Source organism: Stenella coeruleoalba (genome assembly GCF_951394435.1).
Source record: "Stenella coeruleoalba genome assembly, chromosome: 11".
NCBI classification, from domain to species: domain Eukaryota; kingdom Metazoa; phylum Chordata; class Mammalia; order Artiodactyla; family Delphinidae; genus Stenella; species Stenella coeruleoalba.
In genome coordinates this window covers 8,617,939-8,644,580 of record NC_137157.1, presented here as the reverse complement: position 1 = coordinate 8,644,580, position 26,642 = coordinate 8,617,939, and the positions used below count along the sequence as shown (strand labels likewise).

The 26,642-nt window shown below is 38.7% G+C and overlaps 1 protein-coding gene across 9 annotated transcripts in view; it reads left to right on the top strand.

Moving 5' to 3' along the window:
* The window catches only part of TNRC6B (trinucleotide repeat containing adaptor 6B), a 250,109-nt gene that overhangs the window by 95,429 nt on the left and 128,038 nt on the right, over window positions 1-26,642 (top strand). For 6 of the 9 annotated variants that reach the window (XM_079936132.1, XM_079936128.1, XM_079936127.1 and 3 more), the window contains one exon: window positions 939-1,006. The exons of 2 other annotated variants lie outside the window; for them this stretch is intronic. In XM_079936132.1, coding sequence (XP_079792258.1) covers window positions 939-1,006 — 68 coding nt within the window. Of the gene's footprint in view, window positions 1-938; window positions 1,007-19,491; window positions 22,376-26,642 lie in introns of those variants that run through there. One more of the 9 variants, XM_079936130.1, reaches the window with a different exon arrangement.

The following is a 26,642-nucleotide window of genomic DNA, read 5'->3' as shown; positions in this document are numbered from 1 at the left end:
ATACATATATGTCTACATATACATATATATGGCTTAAAAATGTATATATTGGAATTTTATATTAATGGATTTAAACTGCATATGTATTCTTTTGTGACTTGCTGCTTTCACCTAGTGTTGTGTTTTTGTAACTCATCCAGGTTGAGGTGTGTTTCTGTAGTTCATTCATTTTCATGCAGTATAATATTCTATTGTCTTAAAACACTGTAGCCTATTTATCTACTTTATTGTTGATGAATGTTTGGGGGTTTTTTCCTGTTAAAAATAATGCTCCAAAAAATATTTTTGTATATGTGCAGAAGTTTCTCTAGGGTATGTACCTAGAAGTGCAACCACTGGTTTGTACAGTAAGTACATAGTCAAGTGTACTAGATAAGGGCAAACTTTTTAAAAGTAGTGGTACCAATTTTCCCTCCCACTGGGAATGGATGAGAGTTGCTGTTGCTCTGCACCCTTGTCAACACTTGGTATTGCCCAACTTTTAAATTTTAGCCAGCCTGGTGGTTGTGAAATGGTATCTCTTTGTGTTTTTAATTTGCATTTTGCTGATTGACAGGAGATTGAACATCTTTTCATAAGCTTAGGGACATTTATGCGTCCCCTTCAGTGAAATTCCTACTCAATAATTTTGTAAATTTTTCTGGTAGGTTGTCTTCTTCTTACTGATTCATAGCAATTCTTTATTATATTCTGGATGCTGATCTTTTGTCACAATTATGAATTGCAAATCAGCATGCTTCCTTTTTTATTCTGCAAATCTGGTCACCCAAGCAGAGATTCCATAAGCAAACCTGGAGAGTGAAAACCACTGGCTGAGGCTTCTGTCCTAGGCAGTATAGTGAAATGCCATGCCGTTCTGTAAGCACAGGCCCTGGCACTTTGGAGTGATTGCATCTTAGTTACTGACTACTGCTGACTTGTGGTACTTGCCTTTGCAGGTGGAACAGGAGGATTTTGTAATGGAAGGGCATGGCAAGACTCCACCTCCTGGTGAAGAAAGCAAACAGTGAGTTACAGTTTATTTTAAAAGGGTCTTATTACAGATCTTCAGAAACACTTTGGTTAAACATGCTGAGAGCATGTTTGCAAGGGATGTATATGTTGGGCACATTGTGGAACTCACGAATTGCTTTGGTGGCTGTTAATGCATTGCTTCTATTTATAGACAGACTAACTGGAGGGACAAGAAAGTTGGCTTTGTAGTTTTTCACACTTGACTAATCAAAATTTATGTCACGCTTTAGCAAAGGCTTTAAGGCTTAGGATGTTCCAAACTGAACTAACTCAGTCTGGTTGATTTCCAAAGACAGCGTAAAATGGTATATCCTTTTCTTAGCAATGTCTTTATGAAGCAAACTTAATTAATAGACTGTTTTCCTGCATTCCAGGTGTGAATTTATTTGAATAATACTTCCTGAAATTCTATTCCATTAGTTACTTATACTTCTGATCTTTGTTTAAATAGCAAATTGTTTCCCCAAAGGAACAGGAATTATAAATAATATAACTTAGCCAACATTCTAAATAATTGAGGATGTCTCCTCTAACTTCTTTTTTTTATTTTATTTATTTTATTTTTGGCTGTGTTGGGTCTTCATTGCTGCGTGGGCTTTTCTCTGGTTGCGGCGAGCAGGGGCTACAGTTTGTTTTTTTTTAATTTATTTATTTATGGCTGTGTTGTGTCTTCGCTGCTGTGCACGGGCTTTCTCTAGTTGTGGTGAGCGGAGGCTACTCTTCATTGCAGTGCGCAGGCTTCTCACTGTCGTGGCTTCTCGTTGTGGAGCACGGGCTCTAGGCGCGCAGGCTTCAGTGGTTGTGGCACGTGGGCTCAGTAGTTGTGGCTGCTGGGCTCTAGAGCGCAGGCTCAGTAGTTGTGGCGCACAGGCTTAGTTGCTCCGTGGCATGTGGGATCTTCCCAGACCAGGGCTTGAACCCGTGTCCCCTGCATTGGCAGGTGGGTTTTTAGCCACTGTGCCACCAGGGAAGCCTGGGGGCTACTCTTCATTGTGGTGCGTGGGCTTCTCTCGTTGTGGAGCACAGGCTCTAGGTGCGCGGGCTTCAGTAGTTGTGGCACGTGGGCTCAGTAGTTGTGGCTCATGGACTCTAGAGCGCAGGCTCAGTAGTTGTGGCGCATGGGCTTAGTTGCTCTGCGGCATGTGGGATCTTCCCGGGCCAGGGATCGAACCTGTGTCCCCTGCATTGGCGAGCGGATTCTTAACCACTGCGCCACCAGGGAAGCCTCTCCTCTAACTTCTCAAGGAGTGATAAGTTTTAAATCTGAAATTGAGAGTCCTCTAGGTAGCTTTTGTGTGGCAGTGAGTAGATTTTTTCCTCCCTCTGTCACAGAACTTGAAAAATTCTGTTGCAGAGCAGAGTGGTGTTTCATATGCCCTTTTAAAGGAAAAACAGTTAAGACTGGCTTAAAGTACTGACATAACTGCTATTTTTTATTCAGACAGTAGTCTTCTAAGTTGAATGGGACAGTGATTCATGGAATTTACCGAAAATCTGTAGAGAGAAACTCTTTTCTCTCATCTTTTTTTTTCCCTAGAAAATAATTTAGTTTTGGTCTGTCTTATGAAAATTATGTCTCTGAAACCCTTAGGAATGAATTATGCAGAATATGCTATGCTGCCCTGAGGCCAGGTTCATTAAAATAGAATGTTTGTCTTGTATTTGTTGTGAATGGAAACCAGGATATTTTCACAGCTGGTTTAATTTGCTAACCAGGCAGTTTTAAAAATAGCTCACAATATAAATCCTAACTTTGCTGTATTCTGTCAAATGCACTTATATTCTGCATGGGCGGATGGAATCAATTCATCTTTAGCAAGTTAGAAAGCCAAACAACTAGTCCCAGTAGAGGGAACTAGGGACACTTCGGTTGCCCTGCCCCCTTATCCACTCCTGCCTCCCAGACTCAGGTCAAAGGTATTATAATATAAAAATCATAGCTCCAATTTGACGAGGGTTTTCTGTGCATTGAGAACTTTGCTTAAGGTGCTGTGTGTGTTATTTCCAACCCTTACAGTGTCTCCACTTCAGATATTGGGGTCGGTAACTTGCCCATGGTAATGCAGCTTGAAACGGAAGTTAGGATTTGAACTGGATCTTTCTGACTTTAAAGTGTTTTATAATATCTCTTGAATGCAAATTCTTTGCCAACCTTGGGATCTATGTTCCTGAAAAGTATTGTGGCTAGCAAAATTGCAGCTGTCAAGATCAAAGTCTCACGGATAAGAGTGAGTTGGGGGAAACAGTGAAAATGGCATAAAGCCTATTTTTAAAACACAGATGAAGGTTCTATTCTCTGAAGGGTATCCATTTCCCAAACAAACCAGTCTTTATCTTTAAAAACCTGCTCCAGTAACCCCTATCCTGAATCAGCTTCTTTAGGTATTCAGGAAACATTGCTGGGATAGATTCTCCCACAAGTTTTATGTTATACAAACTGTACTTCTTTTAGAGAACTTAAAACAGCCCCAGCAGACTTGAAACGTCATGGGGAATGGGGAATATACCATTTCCCTTGATTGTTTTGTTTTCACAAATCTCTGACTTTTCACAGATGAATCTTGTTTTATTTTGTTTTGTTTTTTTGTGGGAAGGGGTTGTTTGTTTTTTTCTGGGCTTGGTCTGCTATCATATATTGAAATGATAAAGCAGAAGTGAATCTTCTCTCTGGGGCTTCCTCCAATAGACCTGCCCTCCTCTTCTGTGGGAGTGGGGGGAGCAAAGGAGCTGTGTTCTTTTGTTTGAGGCAACAGAAATAAAAAGAGTGAACAAAATTTTTATTTTTTGTATCTCAGAACTGCAGTTAGCAAAGGATGATTGAATCCTGGATAGTAGGATCTAGGAACTGAATACTACATTCTAGATCCTGTGAGTGACATATTGCTGAATAACTTATGAAATTCCCATCCATTCTTTTTTTTTTTTAATTATAAAAGTAACACATGGTTGTCATAAAATATTCAAACAGTAAGTGTGGATTTAGAAATAAAAATGAGACTCTTCTTTTACCCTCCTTCCCTTTCTCATCTTCTTAAACATTTTCTGTATATTTAGAAAAAACAACTAAATAGATTTTTTTCCTAATATAATTCTTCTGAGACTTGCTTGTTTCATCTGACATCTTTTGCAGTCTATTTCATTCTTTTAAACATCCGCAAAACATTCTGTTGAACTGATGTACTGTAGCCATTCTTCTCTAATAAATATTTTGGTGGCCTTCGCTTCTTTGATTATTACAAATAATACTTTATTGAACATCCTTATTCTTATATCTTTATACACAGGTGTATTTCTGTAGAATAGATGTCTAGACATGGAGCTGTTTGGCTCATGGTCATGTTTATTTTTTTACAAGGAGGTAGCTGCTATCAAATTACCTTTCAAAAGAGCTATACCAATGTTCATTTCCATCAGCAGTGAATGAGAGTGCCCATTCCTCCACACCTTTGATGACAATAAAATTATTTATCTTTGAATTTTTGCCCCTCTAATATTTTATTGTTTTAATTTACACTTTTATGCTTACTAATAAGATGGAATGTCTTTTGTTCGTTTATTGGCCGTTGATTTTTATTTCGTGTACCACCCTATTTACCTACAATTCCCATTTTTCTTTTGGATTGTTTGTTTTGATAGTTTTGTAGGAGCCCTTTACAAAGTGTAGATATTAACCTTTGTCTTTTGAGATGTTCTGAATATTTTCTCCCAGCGTTATCTTTTAACATTGGGGTATCTGTCATACTAATAAACCATTTACATTTTTATGTAGTAAAATCAGCCTTTATGGCTTCTGTTTTGCGCTTTCCTAAAGAAGTCTTTCCTACCCTAACATGATGAAATGTCCTGAGTTTTTCTGCTGTATTTTTCGCTTTTATACCTTTAATTGAACTGGTACTCATTTTTGTGTATGGTATGAGGCAGAGATCTAGCTTAATTTTCTTCTGAATTGGTTTCCAAAATGGCTCTCATTCATTGGTATTAGCTTGTACGAAGAGCCTTTTTCACTTAGGGAGGCAGGTGGAGCACAGGGATTATATAACTCGCTCACGGTCACAAAGCAAATTCTAGTAAGGATCAGGTCTAAAATTATTTCTGTTAGCTGATCTGTGCCACTTTCCTTGTTTCTTCATTTAACATTTTTATCATAGGTTCTGGAAGTCTTGAAAAAATTATTTTATTTCTGTGATGTTTATTCCAATGGAATAAGTTCTATTAATAGGTAGATTAAGGTAGCTATGCATGTAGAAAGCTTCTTGAAAACATAATTGCATTTTGATACTGAAAAATATTTGTGCTAAGTTGTTAATATTTAGATCAGTTGTGCTGATTTCTGGTGTACATGTGAATAAGATTTAGTAGAATGTATAGCTTTAAACATTTGTCTATATATATTGTCTCAATATTATTGCTTTTTATGAGGCTTATTTACTATTAGTGTATCTAATATAATCATTTTTCTGAGGATATTCACTTTATGAGCTATTGAAGCAAATCAGACAAACCAAGGTTATTGCCATATGATTACTACACTAAACTCACACAGTATTAATCACATGATGTGTTTGACACAGGGGTAAATATAAAACTATTACAGCTTTTTAAAACACAACACGGGCAGATACTTGCTCATAGATTGTGTTTGATCATGCTTATTGAAAGCTCATTCCAGATAAAATGTTTCTACCCAGGCAGGATTTTGATTTGGTTTTATTTATGATACAAGTGGTGGTCTAGTTATTTGTGGGCATATCATTTATTGTAATTTTTTTTTTGAGATAAACCCACGCACATATGGTCACCTATCTTGTAAATTATTTGGAAGTTAGATATCAGTTTTGGTATATTAACAAGATGAGTTTGGCCTCTTTTTCATTTCCTCCTTTAAAAAAATTTTAATATAGCTTATAAACAAATCTAAGCTTTAAATCTCCATGCTGAAATTCACTCATATTCTCAAAAGATATTTGTCTTTAACCTACTAAAATAATTCAATTTTTCTAGTAAATTTTTATCGATTGAATTTTCTTAATTCTTTTGGTTCATTTTATGAAAGGTCATCATTAAAAATGACTCTCTCAAAGCAGCATCTCAAAGACATATTTGCACACACATATTTATTGCAGCATTATTCATAATAGCCAAGAAGTATAAGCAACCCAAATGTCCATTAACAGGTGAACAGATAAAGAAAATGTGGTATATACATACAGTGGAGTATTATGAAGCCTTGAATAAGAAGGAAGTCTTGTCACATGCTACAACATGCATGATCCTCAAGGGCATTATGCTAAGCAAAATAAGCCAGTCACAAAGGACAAATACTGTATGATTCCACCCATATGAGGTATCTAATGTAGTCAGAATCATAGAAATAGAAAGTAGAAAGGTGGTTGCCAAGGGCTAGGGGGAGAGAGGAGAGAGAATTAGTATTTAATAGGTATAGAGTTAAAGATGAGAAAATTCTAGTGATCCGTTTCTAAACAAAGTGACTATACTTAATACCACTGAACTGTACACTTAAAAATAGTTAAGATATAAAATTTAATGTTTTTTACCGTAATAAAATAAAATAGCAACCAAATTGAAATGTACCTTAAATGTAAAATATAGCCTGGATTTCAAAGACTTAGTACCAAAAAAGAATGTAAAATTAATAACTTTTATATTGTTTGTTTATTTATTTATTGCACTTAAAAAGCAGTTAGGCCATTTGTTGGCATTAGGAGAGCATTCCTTTAAATAAGAGAAAGGACTCTGAACACTAAAATCTCATCCATTTTATGAAAACTTGAGACCAAACTCTTCATCATCTGTAAACTGCTTATTCACAAACAGGAGCAAGAATTTGAGTTAAATAAATTAAACCAAACTGTCCGGCTACAAGAAAATGAAAGGAAAGCTGGGGGGCGGGGAAGAAAATGAAAGGAAAGCTGAGGGCGGGGGAGCCCTCCCCCCAAAGTCCTTGCTTTCACACTACAATGTTTCAGGTACAAGAATCCGACAGTTGGGACTTCCCTGGGGGTCCAGTAGTAAGACTCCCCCTTCCAGTGCAGGGAGTGAGGGTTCCATCCCTGGTCGCGGAACTAAGATTCCACATGCCTTCTGCCCAAAAAACCAAAACATAAAACAGAATCAATATTGTAACAAATTCAATAAAGACTAAAAATGGGCCACATCAAAAAAAAAAAAATCTAACAATTCCCCAGTGCAGCACAAAACCGCTTCCCGTAAGGCAGTCATTTAATTATCAACTGTCCAAAGGCTAAGAAAATTTCGTGGAAAAGGAGCATACCCTCTGGCTCTGTGCGTGGCCTGTAGCTGAGGAGCCAAGTTCTTAAGAACCGAGGATTGACTGCCATACTCTTGGGGAGAACGCCTTCACAGAATCTCAGGCATCCGTTCTCAGCTTCCCCATCTATAAAATGCGGCCCTGGCGAGGCAAGACCTGATAGGCTTCCATATCGAAGGCTTCACGCACCTCATTGTACTCCAGCACACGCCGCTTGATCTTGGACGAGTCAGCCCAGATGACGAAGTCCTACATGCTGCACGTGACAAGGAAGGTGGGGTCGGTGACCACGTTGGCGCCCTTGTGCACCTGGCCCTGCTCCATGAATGCCACGGCGGCCTGGAGGTGCTGCGCCAGGCGCGGCTCAAGCACTACAGTGAGCAGGCTATGGCGGCAGAAGGACGAGGCCTTGAGGAAATCGCAGAGCTCCGGTGATCCACATGTGGGCACTAGGCCGAGAGCATACTTCTCCAGCAGCGCTTCGGCAGGTCGCGCAGGCGCAGCTTGCACGCCCAGCAAGGCTCAGCTGGTGGTAGCGTGTGTCGTCCTCGTACCGCTGCAGCTGCAAACGATGACGCCGCGATACGCGCAGCTCCTGCAGGTTGAGATCAGTGACTTCCCGGTTCAGGAACACCATCTGCTTCAGCCGCTTCTCACGGAATTTAAGCTTCCACACCATGGTGGCGGCTCAGATGCTCTATATTGTTTTATGTTGAAATGATAGTCTGTTATATATGTTGTGTTAAATAAAGCATATTAAAATTTTAAAAACCAAAAAAATCTCATTTAATAATGTATTTTATAGACAGTATCCCCCTTTTAGGGATTGTTGATATAATTGTATCATTTTCTATATTTCTACTATCTTGGGGTGCTTTTTTAACTTCCCTTTCTGAGGGAGAGTCTATTCTTGCATCGGAGACCTGTAAGGAAATCGAAATGTTGAAGACAGTTTTATATTGATTCAGAGAGAAGAATGTAATTTAGGGAGTCAGCACCACCCTTTATACCCCAGTGTGGTGTAATATGATTTTGTGCTTGAGGTGCTATTTTTTAAATGTCTTAACTCCAGTGTCTTGATTAAATTCTCTTCTTACTAATTACATTCTTCCCAACTTAAATGTCTAGTTATAAAATGCCCTTTTAATTTTTCTGAAATATTAATTATACAGACCTTTTGTAAGTTCTGATAGTTAGTCCTTACCTTTGTTTCTGCTCCTACTCGAACTCCTTAACCTACAGTTCTCTCTTCCTCACATTCATCTTATACTGTGGTACAACTTTTAAAAGTTTATTCTTTCTAAATCTCTACAGTTGATAGCCCTTGTTTTATATTTGACTACCAAATTTAACACTAAACTCTTTTTTTTTTTTTTTTTTTTGCGGTACGCGGGCCTCTCACTGTTGTGGCCTCTCCCATTGCGGAGCACAGGCTCCAGACGCGCAGGCTCAGGGGCCATGGCTCACGTGCCTAGCCGCTCCGCGGCATGTGGGATCTTCCCGGATCGGGGCACGAACCCGTGTCCTCTGCTTTGGCAGGCGGACTCTTAACCACTGCGCCAGCAGGGAAGCCCAACACTAAACTCTTTGGAAACCATTCTTCTGGTGCTTATTTAAAGGCTTTTGGACGCTCTGTAGCATTTCCTAAATACAGAGAAAATGAAAGTATTTCCAAATCACTCATTTTATAGATAATTATCTTCAAAACACAAACCTTGGTATTTGGCCATAGGAAAGGGTTTTTTGGTTTGTTTGTTTTTAACATTTTATTTTCTGTTTTCTACCATCAGTTTTTCACCAACTTTTTTTTTCCTTTGGGCCATTAAAATATGTACATGTTGAAATAAACTTATTAAGAAGTACCAAATTGAATGCTTTATAAACTCAATCATTACTACACAGCAGTAAGCTGGACACCAGGAAAATAGTTGGATTTCTTTTTTTAATATTTATTTATTTGGCTGCGCCAGGTCTTAGTTGCAACACGTGGGATCTTCGTTGTGGCATGCAGGATCTTTTTTAGTTGCCGCGTGTGGGATCTTTAGTTGCGACATATGGGATCTAGTTCCCTGACCAGGGATGGAACCCGGGCCCCCTGCATTGGGAATGCGAGTCTTAACCGCTGCACCACCAGAGAAGTCCCTGGATTTCTATATAATCTTTTCAGATTGTTTTTGGGAGAAAAGAAGTGAGAGTTATTTTCACGTTTATTAGTATTTTGAAAATGCCACAAAGAGGTTCAATAGATAGTTATGCTCATGGAATTTTTGCTGCTGGGAATTTTAGTATAACCATAAACATTTTATACTAAGTCTTTGGGAAACTTTCAGTTGCTAATAAATTTTCTAATATACATAGAAGTCACTTAAAAAATTTAATTCTTTGAAAATGTCTTTAAGTTCTAAACTCTATTTTATGAGGTTTTTCCTGTGTTTTGTAATTGAAAATGACTACAGACTGTGGATTGCTGCTACACTTACAGGTTAAAGTGGTGACTTTAAACAACAGTGAATAGGGTAGCTCATGTGGCTCTCAGAAAACTACAGTTAATCTAATAAAAGTCTTATTTATTTAGCTTATATTTTACTTATGAACAAATAATATGCTTTCATGGAAGAATATTACTTGAAAGGCAAAATGTAGTAAAATTAATTTGCCCAGTTCCTTGAAATTGTTGTTTTAAGGTTGCTTCTTTGGAGATATTACTGTTATCGTATAGTTGTAAAATGTTTTGAAATACATAGCATTATGTAAATATAGATAATGAAATGCATGTTCAGTTGCAAAAATTTCCAGTGGTGTCATGAGGAGAAGGTAGTGTTTATTTCCCCCAAATTTTATGTTCACTGGAGGGTATGGACACAAGTCCTGCCCTAAGCACTGCGCCTTTCCTTACCCACTGGGAGTCTGTGTACTGAGGTTTTGGCAGAAGTACGGGGTGGAGGGGGAGGGAGATTGTAGTAAAGAGGAGGTACAGCATGATGGCAGGCAGTGAAAGGTCAGGCTAAGGCTTTTTGCTCTGTCTTCAGCTCTACAAGAACAGAGACTTTTGCCAGCGTGGTCACTGCCATTGGCACCAGAAAACGTCAATAAGTATATACTGAATAAATTAAGATGTCAGTAAGTTCCCACAGACTGTTAAGAATCCCTGTTCTGCACACTCACTTTGAAAGTCTGAAGTGGGGTGACTAAAAATCCTAACTTAAGAATATTTTATTTATTATTAGCAGAAGAAAAGTGAATTGGTAACCTGTCATGTTTGACTTTGTATTCAGTACTTTCTTAAATATATTCCAACAGATCCAGCTTTAACAGATTCTCCTCTTTAAGTGTCCCTACCTGTAAGCCAGTTGATTATTATTTCGCAAAAAAAAAAAAAAAGAAAGATTTCTATGCAAGACTGAACTCTTTCTTTGCTTCCAAGGGCCTCCATAAGATGCCTTTAGCCTACTTATGCATATTTTCTCTACTGTTTGAAGGATCTTCCTGCTCCTGCCCAGTGTCTCTCAGTAAGGTCTTCCATGCGTATCTCGTTTCCTTCCCCCTCTCATGCCTTTGTTCAGGGAAAGAGACCCTTCCTTCTGACCAGGAGCAAACCTAGGTTTTGTGGGAATGCTCTTTAGGAAAAAGAAAATCAGATAACCAACAAGGACCTACTGTATAGCACAGGGAACTCTACTCAATATTCTGTGATAACCTATATGAGAAAAGAGTCTAAAAAAGGATGAATATACATATATGTATAACTGAATCACTTTGCTAACACAACATTGTAAATCAACTCTACTCCAATAAAATTTAAAAAAAAGAAAATTTCAAATACATAACTGGTACGAAAGTGAATATTTATTTACAATGAGGAAAGAAATCACAAAAATGGCAACTTAAAAAACGTTGACAAATAATATTTTATATTAATTTGTATTAATATTTACCTAACACATTGCTGTAAAGTTTTTTTCCCAACATTTTCTGGCTGCTTACTCTTTGATTGACCCTTCATATTACGACAATTCTGTGATATATTCTAAAAAGAGATAGAGATAATTCAGTGTTTTCTATAGCATGGTTGACCAAAATATGTTGTTTGTTATTGATAGATGAGAGAAGTTCCTTTCATCTTCACAACCTGTTATTGGCTATATCATATAAATTTGTAAGATTGTTATCAATTTTGGGAAAACCTCTAGCAAGTATCTTTTATAAATAGGCTATAAGATTGCAAGGCTTCATTTTTTTCTCGTATATTGACTACCCTGAAATACTCTTTGAATTGACAGATTTATATCATGGTATGATCTGGCCCTGCACATTTCTGTCAGTATGCACAATGAGTTGGCCCAGCAACATCTTTGTTCACAGGATGGTTAATAGTAACTCAGCCATACATGGAAGTGACTGAGAACCACATAAATATATTCCATTAAAACCAAAGGGAGTTCCCTGGGGGCACAGTGGTTAAGAATCCACCTGCCAATGCAGGGGACACAGATTCGAGCCCTGGTCCGGGAAGATCCCACATGCCGCAGAGCCTCTAAGCCCGTGTGCCACAACTACTGATCCTGAGCTCTAGAGCCCACAAGCCACAACTACTGACCCCGCATGCCACAACTACTGAAGCCCTTACGCCTAGAGCCTGTGCTCTGCAACAAGAGAAGCCACCGCAGTGAGAAACCCATGCACCGCAGCGAAGACCCAGTGCAGCCAAAAATAAATTAATTAATTAAAAAAAACCCCAAAACCAATAAAATATCATCAACACAGCTTTCCCTTTAGGAATCCCCCAAAGGCCTACAGCCACTCTGACTCTGTTGACAGGGAGGATCATGGTGGGGGGGGGGAGTTGAGATGGAAAGAGGCTGTGGTTTTGACAATCTGTGTTAAGACTGTGAGGAAAAATACATTGTCTTCGCACATTTTTAAAAATAATTGGTCATTTGGAACAAAGTTGGAGAACTCACACTCCTAATTTCAAAATTTATTACAAAGCTACAGTAATCAAAAACAATGTGATACTGGCATTAAAACAGGCAAACAGACAAATGGAAAGAATAGAAAGCCCAGAAATAAACCCTCATATAAGGTCAGATTATCTTTGACAAAGGTGCTAAGACCATTCAATGGGGAACAGAGAGTCTTTTCAACATATGGCACTGGGAATTTTCAATACCCATTTGCAAAAGAATGAAGTTGGACCCTTATCTTATACTATATACAAATATTAACTCAACGTGGATCAAAGACCTAAGCCTAAGACCTACAACTATAAAACTCCTAAAAGAAAACATAGGAAAAAAGCTTCATGATACTGGACTTGGCAGTGTTTTTTGGATATGACACCAAAAGCATAGGCATAAAAGCAAAAATAGACAAATGGAACTACATCAAAGTTAAAAATTTTTATGCATCAAAGAACAGTCATAGAGTAAAAAGGCATTCTACAGATTGTGAGGAAATATTTGCAAATCATATTATCTAATAAGAGATTAATGTCCAGAATATATAAATAGCAACTCAACAACAGCAAAAATCAAATAACCTGATTAAAAAATGTCCAAAGGCCTTGAATAGACATTTCTCCAAAGATGATAAAATAAATGGCCTTTACACATATGAAAAGATGCTCAGCATCACTAATCATCAAGGAAATGCAAATCAAAACCACAATGAGATGTCATTTCACACCCATCAGGATAACTACTATCAAAAAAAAAAAAGCAAGAAACAAAATAAATATTGGCAAGGATATGGAGAAATTGGAACCTTTGTGCACTATTGGTGGGATTATAAAATGGCGTAACTTCTGTGGAAAACAGTTGAGAGTTTCCTCAAAAACTCAAAAATAGAACTACCAAATGATCCAGGAATCCCCTTTCTGGTTATGTATCCAAAAGAATTGAAAGCAAGATCTTGAAGAAATATTTGCACACTCATATTCATAGCAGCATTATTCATAATAGCCAAGGGGTAGAATCAACTCAGGTGTCCCATTGGTGGATGAATGGATAAACAAAATGTGGTATATACAGGAAATGGAATATTATTCACTCATAAAATGATGGAAATCCTATTAAATGCTACAACATGGATGGAACCTTGAAAATATTATAAGTGAAATAAGCCAGTCACAGACAAATACTGTGTGATCCTACTTTTATGAGGTATCTAAAGTAGTCAGATTTATGTAAATAGAAAGTAAAATGGTGGTTACCAGGAGCTGGGGGGAGGGGGAGAAGGGGAGTTGTTTAATGGGTGTACAATTTCAGACTTGCAAGATGAAAAAGTTCTGGAGATCTGTTTCGCAACAATGTGAATATATTTAACACTGCTGAACTGTACACTTAAAAATGGTTAAGATGGTAAATTTTACATATTTTACTACAATAAAAAAAAAAAGAGATCATCTGGGCATAGTTTCAGGACCCCTCCTAGGGCTTTGGGAGAGCCCCATGAAAGTGAGGGGTCCTGCAGCTAAAGCTTCATTAGCTTCATATTGAAGCATCTGGGGTTTTTTGTGTTCTTTTGGTTTTGTTTTTTGTTTTACTTTTATTTGCATTTGTTTTCTTGCGGCATTTATTCTGGTCTGTAAGTTTTTGTTTCTTCTGGAATATCTTTTTTTTCTGTGCAACCTCTTCTTCTGGTTTAGGAACAATGTGTTCTTTTTCAGTAAGGATATCTCAGTGTGGTAGGGAGAGCTCATGTATGGGTTGATCTGACCATGAGCTCTGTTAAGTCCTGCACCACATCCTGGGGACTTCATTCACCTGGATGTGCTCAATGACCAGAGAATCTACCCCTAAACCCTTAAGTTCAGCATTACTCTATGGATTATTGAGCATGTGCAGTAAAAATTCAGCACTCTTTTTGGGCCATGGAGCCCCACTGTTTGGCCCGGGCACACCCACCAACTACACCATTGTAGCAACAGGATGGCACACATTGCTGAAACATCTATTTTGACCATTCTGATTCTGTCCTTCCTTTGAAACTCAGCTCAAATGAGCTATAGTGTCTCAATTTTCTAACTCCTGTCTCTCTGAGGGTTGGAACCATATAGTTAACAATTTATCTTATACTTTCTTGTTGACTGTCCAGTGTCTTATCTCCTAATTATAGGATGTTAAGTGTTGTTTCTTTTGCCTCTTATAAATACCCAGGTTAATAGTATTCATCTATTCATTCTTTTGCTTATTCATTTGGTCATTCATTCAGCAAACATTAATTGAATTCCTCCTATGTACTAGAGATAGAAATAATAACCATATACCCTGCCCTTAAGAAGCTCATAGTTTAGAGGGGGAAGCACCAAGTAAATGGGTAACAATAACAGTAGGGTTGGAAGGTGCTTCCGTAGAGGCGTATACAGGGTGCCAGGAAGCACAGAGGAGGACACTGAACTCAAACAGGAGTGTCAAGGAAGGCATCCTCCAGATGCAAATTTGATTTTTGAGGTTTGATTCTAAAGAATCTGAGAATTTTCTTTTAATGTTCCTTAAAAGGTCTGCTAGCATTCTCATTTATAAATGTGTAATAGGAGTGTAAATGCTAACCTTCTCCAAAGATTTTGGATTCTAGTTGTGTTAGAGATTCCACTGTAGTTTTGACTACTATTTCTATCTATATACCTTCTGACTTTGTTGGGGATAAAAATTCTGAAAAAACTTAGTTCTTACATTTATTTCTCATCAGCCTTCTTCATCGCTGTCGTTTGGTAGTACTGAAGTTGATAAGACTTAGAAAAGCTTTTGCCTTTCCTGTGTTTTCTACACGACAAACTCCTACTGATTCTTTAAAACTCGGTTTAAAATCTTACCTCCCCTGTGAAACCTTTTCTGACTCTCAGCAGTTAGTTCTTTGTATTCTTATAGCATAACTATCTATATATCTCAATTTATACTTTAATTATGGCAGTTACCATGCTATATTTTAATTATGGATTTACATGTCTCTGTCCTTCAAGGTGTTAAAGTCCTCTTTGTACCCTCCTGGGCTTGGTTCTAGCACAGCATCTAATACATAGTAGATGCTTAAAAGATGGTTCTTGACTGAATGAACGGTGAGTTCAGAGTTTGGAGTCTTATTTTTGAAAGGGTGGATTGGCCTTACTATATACTTCATGGTCACAGATTGCATTCTTTTTTTTTTTTTTTTAATATTTACTTATTTGGCTGTACCGGGTCTTAATTGCAGCACGCGGGATCTTTTAGTTGTGGCATGCAGCATTTTTTTAAAAAATAAATTTATTTATTTTATTTTTGGCTGTGTTGGGTCTTTGTTGCTGCGCGCGGGCCATCTCTAGTTGCAGTGAGCAGGGGCTACTCTTTGTTGTGGTGCGCAGGCTTCTCATTGCGGTGGCTTCTCTTGTTGCAGAGCACGGGCTCTAGGAGCACAGGCTTCAGTAGTTGTGGTTCATGGGCTCTAGAGCGCGGGCTCTTTAGTTGCCCCACGGCACGTGGGATCTTCCTGGACCAGGGCTCGAACCTGTGTCCCCTGCGTTGGCAGGTGGATTCTTAACCACTGTGCCACCAGGGAAGCCCCCATGCAGGATCTTTAGTTGCAGCATGTGGGATCTAGTTCCCTGACCAGGGATCGAACCCAGGCCCCCTGCATTGGAGACATGGAGTCTTAGCCACTGGACCACCAGGGAAGTCCCACAGATTGCATTCTTAACAACAACCAGTTATCTAACCTACGATTGAAGCCCCTCTACCCCCTCCATCTGACTCCCTCACCTAGAAGTCCACAGTTGCCTTCCAACTTGTCTCTGCTTCTCCACTTGGTCCTCTGTAGTGTATTCTCCATATAGAAGCCAGGATGAGCTTTTGAACACATAACTCTGATTCTGTCTCTCCTAAAGTGGTAGTAAGACCTCCATGGGTCCTTGGAATGTTTACTTTGGGAGGTTTGGAGACTTTGTCCCACTTTATAGGAAACATATTAAAAGGTACCCTCATCCCATATTTTTTTTTAAAAAATATTTTTTTGTTTAGTTGGCTGTGTTGGGTCTTAGTTGCGGCACATGGGCTTAGTTGCCCCGCCATCTTAGTTCCCCAACCAGGGATCGAACCCGTGTCCCCTGCATTGGAAGGCGGATTCTTAACTACTGGACCACCAGGGAAGCCCCTCATTCCATGTTAAATACGTGGTTTTACTTATTTTTGCTATCGTATGTTAAAAGAATTTTAATAATTTTGCTTCTGAAATTCTTTGGCTACAAATAACTGACTTAATTTGTAATCACCTAAGATTTCTTAATAATTAACATATTTAGTATTTTTTACAAAGTGAGAATTATTTTCAAATGTAATGAAACCTTATAAATGCTCAACTTAGTGAATGAAATTGTTGGGTGTTATATTCCAAGGACACTGAAGCATTTATTAATTTTTATGGTTATAATTTTCTTTTTGTATTTTGGACTTGTAAATATATTTTTTCAGGTCCCAAACATTTGCCTAGACCCTTAAAAAGCTTGTAGATCCGAGATATTAAGTGGAGACTGCGTAATGGATAAAATGGCACTGTTCACTCTCCCGCTTTAAAATTCTTTTGTGACTTTCCACCGTTCTTAACAATAACATCCTTTCTGTGGCCTGCAAGACCCACTATGATCTAGCCCCTCCCACCTCCTCGGCTTCGTCTCCCACCTCTCTCCCTTGGTCACCTGGCCTAGCCTCCTGATCATCCCTCTTGTTCTTTCAACACTCAAGCAATTGCTTTTCAGCTCAGCTTAAATGCCCCTCCTGAGAAAAGCCTTCCCTAACCACCTGATCTAAAGTGAGCCTCTCTCAGTTTTTCCATACCCCATCAACTCTTTACTTCCTTCTCAGTGAATTTCCTTCTCCCATGAGGATATTGGCTCCATGTGTACGAGAACCTACCCTGTTTGGTACTACTGTATCTGCAGCACCTAGCACAGACACAGAGAAGGCAGTTAATACATACTTGTTGAACAAATGAAGAGTTATGTTAATAGATTTTGTAATTTAACAATCCTCGAATTGTTGGTATAAACCCTACATGGTCATAATGAATTATTCTCTTAAAACTGGTAAATTCTACTTGCTAATATTTTACTTAGGATTTTTGTGTTTGTCTTCACAAATGAAGATTGGTCTGTAGTTTTATTTTTCATACCGCATCTGAATCCAGATGGATATCAGGAATATGTTAGCCTCATAGAAGAAATTAGGAAGCTTTCTCTTCTGTCTCCATAAGTTCGGGAACAGTAGAGATAACATGAAATTATCTGTTTGATAGAAGAAAACTACTTATGCCTGACGTAGTTTCAGTGGCTAGTTCTTTGAATAATTATCTAACACATTTCTGCAATGGTTTTTTTTTTTTTTTTTTTTTTTTTTTGCGGTACGCGGGCCCCTCACTACCGTGGCCTCTCCCATTGCGGAACACAGGCTCCGGACGCGCAGGCTCAGCGACCATGGCTCACGGGCCCAGCCACTCCGTGGCATGTGGGATCTTCCCGGACCGGGGCACGAACCCATGTCCCCTGCATTGGCAGGTGGACTCTCAACCACTGCGCCACCAGGGAAGCCCCTCTCTTGTTTTTAATTGATCAGACTTTCCAAAGGATTATCCACTTTTATTTATTTATTTTATTTTTTATTAATTTTTAAAACTTAATTTAAAAATTTTATTGTTATTATTTTCATTGAAGTATAGTTGATTTACAGTATTTTGTTAGTTTCAGGTGTACAGCACAGTGATTCAGTTACAGATATGTGTGTGTGTGTATATATATATATGCCTTTTCAGATTCTTTTCCCTTATAGGTTATTACTAAATACTGAGTATAGTTCCCTGTGCTATACAGTAGGTCTTTGTTGGTTATCTATTTTATATACAATAGTGTGTATAAATTAATCCCAACCTCCTAATTTATCCCCCCCAACCCCCCTTTACCCCTTGGTAACTATAAGTTTGTTTTCTATGTCTGTGAGTCTCCTTCTGTTTTGTAAATAAGCTCATTTGTATCATTTTTTTAGATTCCATATATAAGCAATATCATATGATATTTGTCTTTATCTGGCTTACTTCATTTAGTATGATAATCTCTAGGTCTCTCCATGTTGCCACAAACGGCATTATTTCACTCTTTTTTATGGCTGAGTAGTATTCTATTATATATATATGTATAGCACATCTTCTTTATCCATTCATCTGTCAATAGACATTTAGGTTGATTGGCTATTGTAAATAGTGCTGGAGTGAACATGGGGGTGCATGTATCTTTTCGAATTATGGTTTTCTCCAGGTATATACCCAGTTATTTATTTTTTGAAACAAAATTTTTAAAAAATTTTAAGTATAGTTGATTTTCAGCGTTAATTTCTGCTGTACTGCAAAGTGTTATACATATATATAAATTTTTAAATTTATTTTTATTTATTTATTTTTGGCTGCATTGCGTCTTCGTTGCTGCACACAGTCTTTCTCTAGTTGCGGCGAGTGGGGGCTGCTCTTTGTTGCAGTGCGCAGGCTTCTCATTGCAGTGGCTTCTCTTGTTGCGGAGCACAGGCTCTAGGTGCACGGGCTTCAGTAGTTGTGGCACATGGGCTCAGTAGTTGTGTCTCATGGGCTCTAGAGTGCAAGCTCAGTAGTTGTGGCGCACGGGCTTAGTTGCTTCACGGCATGTGGGATCTTCCTGGACCAGGGCTTGAACACATGTCCCCTGCATTGGCAGACGGATTCATAACCACTGCGCCACCAGAGAAGCCCCATATATATAAATTTTTAAATATTCTTTTCTATTATGGTTTATCTCGGATATTGAATATGGTTCCCTGTTGTTTATCCATTCTATATGTAATGGTTTGCATCTGCTAAACCTGAACTCCCAGTCCATCCCTTTCCTACACCCCTCTCCCTTGGCAGCCACAAGTCTGTTCTCTATGTCTGTGAGTCTGTTTCTGTTTTGTAGATAGGTTCATTTTAAAACAAGCAAAAGTTTTTTGAATCAATAAAGATTCAGTCTACTCTTTATGATTTTATCGTTAATTTATTTTTTGAGTTCATTACTCATTTTGTAGATTTTTGAGTTAAATATGTTCAGTTCATTATTTTTCAATCATGTTTCCTCATAGAAATATTTTAGTAGTGGTTATATAGTCAGCGAAGGTGCCAACTTTGAAAGATAACACTCATTTGAACATATAAGTTCAGGTTTATTTGTTTTAAAAGTAAACTCATTTTTTGTTACTTTGTATCCTCACTTTGTAATATAATTTATTTTTAGGGCAGTTTTTTTTTTTTTAATATTTATTTATTTGGCTGCGCCGGGTCTTAGCTGTGGCACACGGGATCTTCATTGCAGCACACAGGATCTTTAGTTGTGGCATGCATGTGGCATCTAGTTCCCTGACCAGGGATTGAACCCGGACCCCCTGCATAGGGAGCCCAGAGCCTTAGCCACTGGACCACCAGGGAAGCCCTGTAATATAATTTAAAAACGCTGTCTAATTGTTAATATGAAAACAGTACAATAAATATAACTATATCACAAAGTCCAAAATGCCTGGAAATACAGGGGAAATAGTACATTTATTACACTTCTTTCTTTGAGATGAACAATTGGACTAATTGTTTTAAGTTTAGAGGTATCTCACCAAGAAAAAGATTCCTGGAGGTTGAAGAAAATAATTGATCATATCATTTGAAAATAGAGCTAATATTTTGCTTTAAAATGTGTTTGTTTCTCTACGTTTTGTGCAGCTTGCTATAACACAAGGAAACACGTAGTCACGTTTATATGATAATATTCTGCATTGAGGAGTGGAGACTTGGCAAAATTCAGTCTTATAAAGAAATTCTGTCCATCACAAATTAAAACAAGGCAGCTGTACAATTTCCATGCATTTTAACATGTTGAGCATGCTCCACATAAGTAAACTTTCCGTGGCTCATCTGGAAGGTATTGGAAGGATAAAAATAGACTAAATGTTCAAAATTTCCATCCTAGGAGTTTCCTGCTTTTGCTTACAATCTCAATTGTCAGTTCAGGTCCTGGCTCCTACTCCACTCGGGTCTGTGCAAAGACAGTGGAAGCGTTTACGCCATAAATATTCAAGCTGCCGGATCATCTAGGCATTGGCCTCTGCCTGCCCTGAAACAACTCCTTTCTGGTTCTTCTATCACCGTGGAAAAAGCGAAGGAGGGAGACTTTATAAAGACCCAGAAGCCAGGATGACAAACGTGTGGGATTTAGAAAGGGTTCGTAGGTTCCTTTTCAAGGAACGCTGGGCTTACAGAATCCATCATTTCTGTGCTGGCTGGCATGTCAGATTACGCTTGGTCAGCCCAGTTCATTTGGAAGAATCACACTGTGGAATCTGAGCTTTTCTGGTTCATAGAGATAGATGGAGTCTGATAGTCACAGGGCACTTTTGCCCGCTTTCTATGATTTTAGTTACTTTATTTCCTCAAGCAGTCCTTAAAACAAATAGATGGAGATGATTTTCTGGAAACTATGTGACTTTTATTCCTTGTATTTGGATAGCACATTTCCTCTCTTCAGCCCAGCACTTCTGAATGGAGGTCTAAGTCATTAATTCATTCATTTATTTACCTACTATGTGGGGCTAGGTAGGTATCAGGCCTCACACAGCAGTGAAGGAAGATGTGGTATGTGTCCTTATACATACTGGGGACGACCAACTATAAGCAACTTCTTTGACAAATAATAAATTGCAGTTATGCCTGGTGCTATGAAGAAGTAGTTAGGGAAGTTATGGGAGTGTTGAACAGGAAGGCCTGGTCTAGACGGGGAGGGTCAAGGAAAACTTTCCTGGGGTAATGACTTTTGAGATGGCAAGGATAAGATGAAACAGAACTGCTAAAAACAAAGAAGCCGAGTACAGTTTTAGGGCTGAAAGGAATCAAAGATACCATCTACTGATGGCCAATCCTTACATTCCACAAATGAGAAAACTGAGGCCTGGAAGGTAAAGGGAATTGCCTAACTAAGGTTACACAGCCTGTTAGCCCCAGAGCTAGAGACGCAAACCCAGCGTGGTTTTCTTAGGTGGGTTGAAAGCAAGATGCACTGAGTCAGAAGAAGGCTCTTAGGAATGGGGGAAACCAGGTAGGTTTTAAATTTTAGCGCTGACTCTAGGTCAGCTGCCGAGCTACTTCCTCAGGTGGGGGAGGGGATTAAAGGTGACTCAGATCTGCCAGCTTGCTGTGCTGTAGCATAGTTTTTATTTGGGGTGCGGGGAGGAGGTACCAAACATACATACACCTGAAACAATAAATGTGGAGTTCAGCTGGGAAACCAGTCACTGTTCTGCAGCTGTCTAGCTGTGTGATTGGGATAAGTCACTTAACCTCTCTGAGTTGGCATTCACAGATTATACTTTGGTATGTTTCCTTTCAGTCTTTTCCTGTGCATTTTAGGAGCTTGTTAGAGATCAGTTGTGTCCTGTGTTTCACCTCAGTCTCTAAAGACGAAAGTCTCTTGTTTGGGTAAGGTGTTGTTTAAGCCCCTTTTTAAAGAGTAGTTTGCCAGCCTGTGCTTGCCCAAACATCCAGAGAATAACTGTAGCAAGTGAGCCAAGCTCCAGGATCTGTAAGAATCGTTAGCAACTGAGAACATTTCTATAAACCAATAAAGGTTTTTATATTTTGTTCATCTGTTACCCTTATGCTGTTGCCACTTTCACATTCAGTGTGTGTAGGTGGAGAGTATGAGATAACAGCGTTTCACAAATGAAAGTGAGTGGAAAAGGGCCGCTTTCCCTTTAAGGTAGTTTCAGCCCCAGTTCCCTCCCCTTTCCTGATTGACAAACCTACCCAAAGTCACATGATCCGCCTCTATTTGAAGGTCACAAAAAGCTGTTTCCTTCAGAGACAGAGGGGGAGAGAGAGAGCAAGAGGGAGAGTGAGTGTGAGAGTTAGTTCAAGCCAAAATGGCCGACAGAGTCTCTGCTGGTTTCTGAATATTTAAAATACAAAAAAACAGATAGACAAAAAGAAATCATTTTTTGGACCTTTTTTCATTTCCATTTCTACCTTGTATGCCTCAATTTGCTGGATTTAAGCACTGCTGCACTTTATGAGGTTGGTAAATATTTTCAATTTTTTAAAACCAATTGATTTATATGGATCTTGTCTAACCGTTTTCACTAGTGGTGTTGCAAATCGACATTTGTCTAGCGTGGAGGCTGGCTTCAGACATTTCGTGAATCTGTGTAAATCAGACCCGTGATGTACTTTTGGTTCGGCATTTTAGAAATGGAAAAGCCTTGGTAAAATATTTGATTTTGAAGTGATTTAATTGCACTTTTAATTTATATGCAGATATTCATCATCGTTTCTGTCTTGCAAATAAATGAAGCTGCGAGTATTTGGAAATTTGATATTTAGAAAGAGGTTTTTTAAAAAACACAGACCTCTCCCTGCCCCCTTAAATCTGCTGCAAAAATTTGCATAAATATAAATGGGTTTGCATTCTTTCGGCTGCTAAGGCCGACAAAGGATCTGGGAGGGCAAGCACTACCACGGGAAAACCTTTTTCTTTTTCTCTTTTTTTTTAAAGCTAGGCCATCCTTCCTAGAGAGATGTAAAACCTAAAATAAGACCTGATCCATTTTAAACATCAGGCTGGGGGCGAGTGAACACCAGGAGGTTTGGGGTTTGTAGATTCCCCTGCTTGAAAACCTCCCAAGCAATGTGTGGATCACCCCTCTCCTCTGCGCGCGCTCATTTGCACTGGGTCTCTGTGTGTGTTCTCAAATATGCAGCCAGATGCGCTTTTATTTTGATTGTGGTTCGAACCAAATGGTGGGACTATCTTGTAAACATGGTGTTTTAAAGGGTATAAACAGCTATTCCTCCCGATTAGGAATTATTTATCAGTTTCTCCCTGTGGATTGGCTTTATTCGTTTCTCATAGATTACAATTTCTGTTTAATCTTACACAGATGAACTGGGCTTTTCAGCACAAATTCAGCATCTGTGTGTGTAGTTGCCTGTTTTAGCCACGTATCCATTGTGAAGTGGTCATATTGGGTCACCTAAATAAGTAGCTGTATGTGTTACCCCTGAAACTGTGTGTGCAGTGCACTGAAGTTAAATTCCATTACTCCTAATGCAGGATTCTAGAAAGCCTGGGAACAGGGAGGGAAGGCGGCTGAAAACTTGCTTTCTCAGAGCCACCTCCCCCTATCATTGTGAGAGTGTGATGTAATGCTTCTCGGTCTGGTGGGCAGAAAGGATCGTAGTTTTGATGCGGCGGGTAAATTGCACCCCCCCCGGGGAAATTACCCCCCCCCCCCGCCCCCCGCCTCCCAGCACATCCCTGGCTCTGAGAGGCCTTGTTTTCTTTTTTTTTTTCCTTCCTAATTTGTATCCTCCTGATTTATGCCTTAGCATATTGGCATGAGAAACAGACTATTTTTCTAAATCTGTTACAAAGTATAGTTTAGAAAGGGCATTTAAAATATGCAAATAGGTTGAATTGTCATATCCCCATCATTAAATATGTAGACTTGGATTAAAGCTAATTAAGCATAAATGGAATAATTTTGATCAGAAGTGAGCAGTGGCTTTTTTTGGCTGTTGTTTCCTTTTTAATTAATCTAATTATAAGATGTTAGCTGGACCTGAAAGTGTTAAAAAAATGCAAAAAAAATGCTGGACCATTTTGAAAATTTGACAGTCTGGAAGAGGGTGTGTAGTGCTTTCAAAAGCTTTATTCACTGTTAAAATGGATTGGCCTCTTGTGCTGAAAATGGCCTGTTTCTTTGGGCCAATTGTGTGTAGATGAAGGGACTTTCATGCTAATTTAACAAAAAGACTTTCCATTTGAATTCATAAAGATAATTAAAGTCCTCTGTCTGTAAAGAGCAAGTATTTTATTATTTTTCTAAAATTAATGTTATTATATTAGTGGAAATGAGTAGAGAAGTGACGGTTTAAATTCAGTGTAAATTTTTTTGGTATAAGTTCAGCTTTTGTGTAAGAGGGATTGGAAACATTACAGTCAGGAGGTAATCTGGAACAAATTTGTCTCTTAAAAATTTTTTTTACAGCTTGAATTTAAAGGAAAAGACAGAAATTACCATAGTGATAGGGAGTGTTGCTTTGTGGTAGACCTAAGGAAAATTAGAGCTCTGATTTTTGTTGTTGTTTTTTCTGAAAATGAAAGCGCTTATTTGGGGCTTTACTTGTTAGATGATTCATTTTACGCCCATTTCCTAAGTTGGCCTTACAGAAGAAGAATGAGAAGAACCTAAGCTTTCCATGTTTTGCCATTAGATTGTTTTTGTGGACTGTAAACATGTGAATAGCAGTTTAATTCAGTTTGCAGAGCAGAGGGACCAGAAGCAGGGTGCCTGGTCTCTTAGGCAAGAAGAAGAATGATATAATGAACATTAACAGAATGCCATCTGATTCTTTGAAATGTTTTGGTAAATATTCTTCTCTCCTAGACAGGTTGAGAAGTGCGATAAATAAGACCTGGTTTCACGTATGTTAGGCATTATGGCTCTGATGAGTTTCAGAAGCTCAGCTGCCATTTTGGATCTAAGTTCCTTCAGGGCCAGTCCTTATGGCACACCAAACTATGGGAATTCAGGAGCAAATAAAAATGAGTAATAAATCAAGTGTGCAGATGGATGGTATTTGTGCCTTTTGTTGAAGTTTTCTTTCTGTTGGTAGCATGAAATGAATCTAAAAACTTCAGAGATGTAGCTGATGCTATGACCAGCAAAACCTCAGGGATATTAGAACTTGCATGTTGTGGTTTTTAAAAATGAGACAGTGTATGCAGGGGAAGTTTCTTACTGGAGAAAAATAATACAGTCCTCACTGAAGTCTCCCCACCCCCAATGCTGGGTCTACTTGTGATATTAATGTCATTATTCACAAGGCTACTCTGTCTCAGGAAGAATTGTCACAGATTCATTATTAAGATTTTACTGAAGCATCACAAAAATTGATAGCGCCTATTTATCAGAAGTGGTATCTTATTTTTAAACTGTTTTTCAGTCCTTCCATCTGTGTGCCAGAAAGGAAGCATTGGCATCTTTGGTATATGGCGCAAACTCAGCCCTGTTGTTCAGCTTTGAATGGCCATTTGTTATTCTCTGTCGCCACCGGGACAGTCCTTTAAAAATCAACTTCTAAAATTTGAAGCAGAGACTTCTAAGGCTTTTCCAGCTCTTAAACTTACAAAGAGACACAGAAAGAGTGATATGTGATGATGAGACCTTCAGGTTCTGCAGAGCAGGCCCCAGCAGATAACAGTAGTAAGGGGTGGGCCTCACCCTACCCAGCTGCCCCAGAACTGAAAAGTTTTGGAGAAATTTAATTTTTACAACTCAGTATGATCATTGACCTTCTGCAGTTTAAATTGGACAAGGCCCTGAGGCAACACAGGTGAACGTACTTTGTTCCTCCCCTCAAGGAGTACCCATCTAATGAGGGAGATACCCAGGTAAAGAACCAGTGGCTTTACCTTGGTGCTCTGTGTGCAACAGTTAGAACAAGTACCTGGTACATAAGTAGCCTGAGTATCTGCATTAGGAGAACCCTTATTTAAAGAAGCCAAATAATTACTCCTTATTAATTTTTAATTATCATTTGGCTATTAGATTTTCTTTAAGTGGAACTCGGAATTTAAAGGTGGGGTTTCTGATCATTGACTGGGGAGTGGGGCAGCCTATGCTAATTGTTTCCTAGTACAGTATTGTTCAAGGGTTTACACTAATCCGACTTCCCTCACCTTCTTGTGATTAAGACTTGTGGTGGAGTGGGTGGGGTGAATTGAAGCCACTTGGCCTGAAAAGGGATTTAACCCGCGATGGTGACATTTTAACATGCTTTCCTTTCTTTCTTCAAATATTCAGCAATCATTTATTATGGCTGCTGCCGGTGTAGGTGCAGGGGGAGCTAAGAATTCATTTGGTCAGCCTGTGGCCCTGAGCAGCCACCGGTTCTTGTGGAAATATTTACCACCTGATGACTGTCGAAGCTACTGCTTTGGGTTATGACTAGGATAACCTATAGTTCTTTCCCCTGATGGTCTCCTTACTGATAGTCAGGGAATGGATGGTAAGTTTTTGCTTCTGGTAGTTCTAGAGACTTCGATTTAAGGTTTGACGAGATAGTCACTTTATCCTTTTTTTTCTTCTAGGCCTGCAAAATTATCCTTTAAATTATCTCTGAGAACCTTGCAACTTAAGTTGCCTCCCTAGTTACTCTATCATATCCCTTAGTTTTACTTTTTTTTATGCCCCTTAATTGTGTCAGTATCTGCAATCACATTATTTGTGTGTGGTACATCACTCCCCACAAACCAAAGCAGACTGTAGTGTTTTGCTTA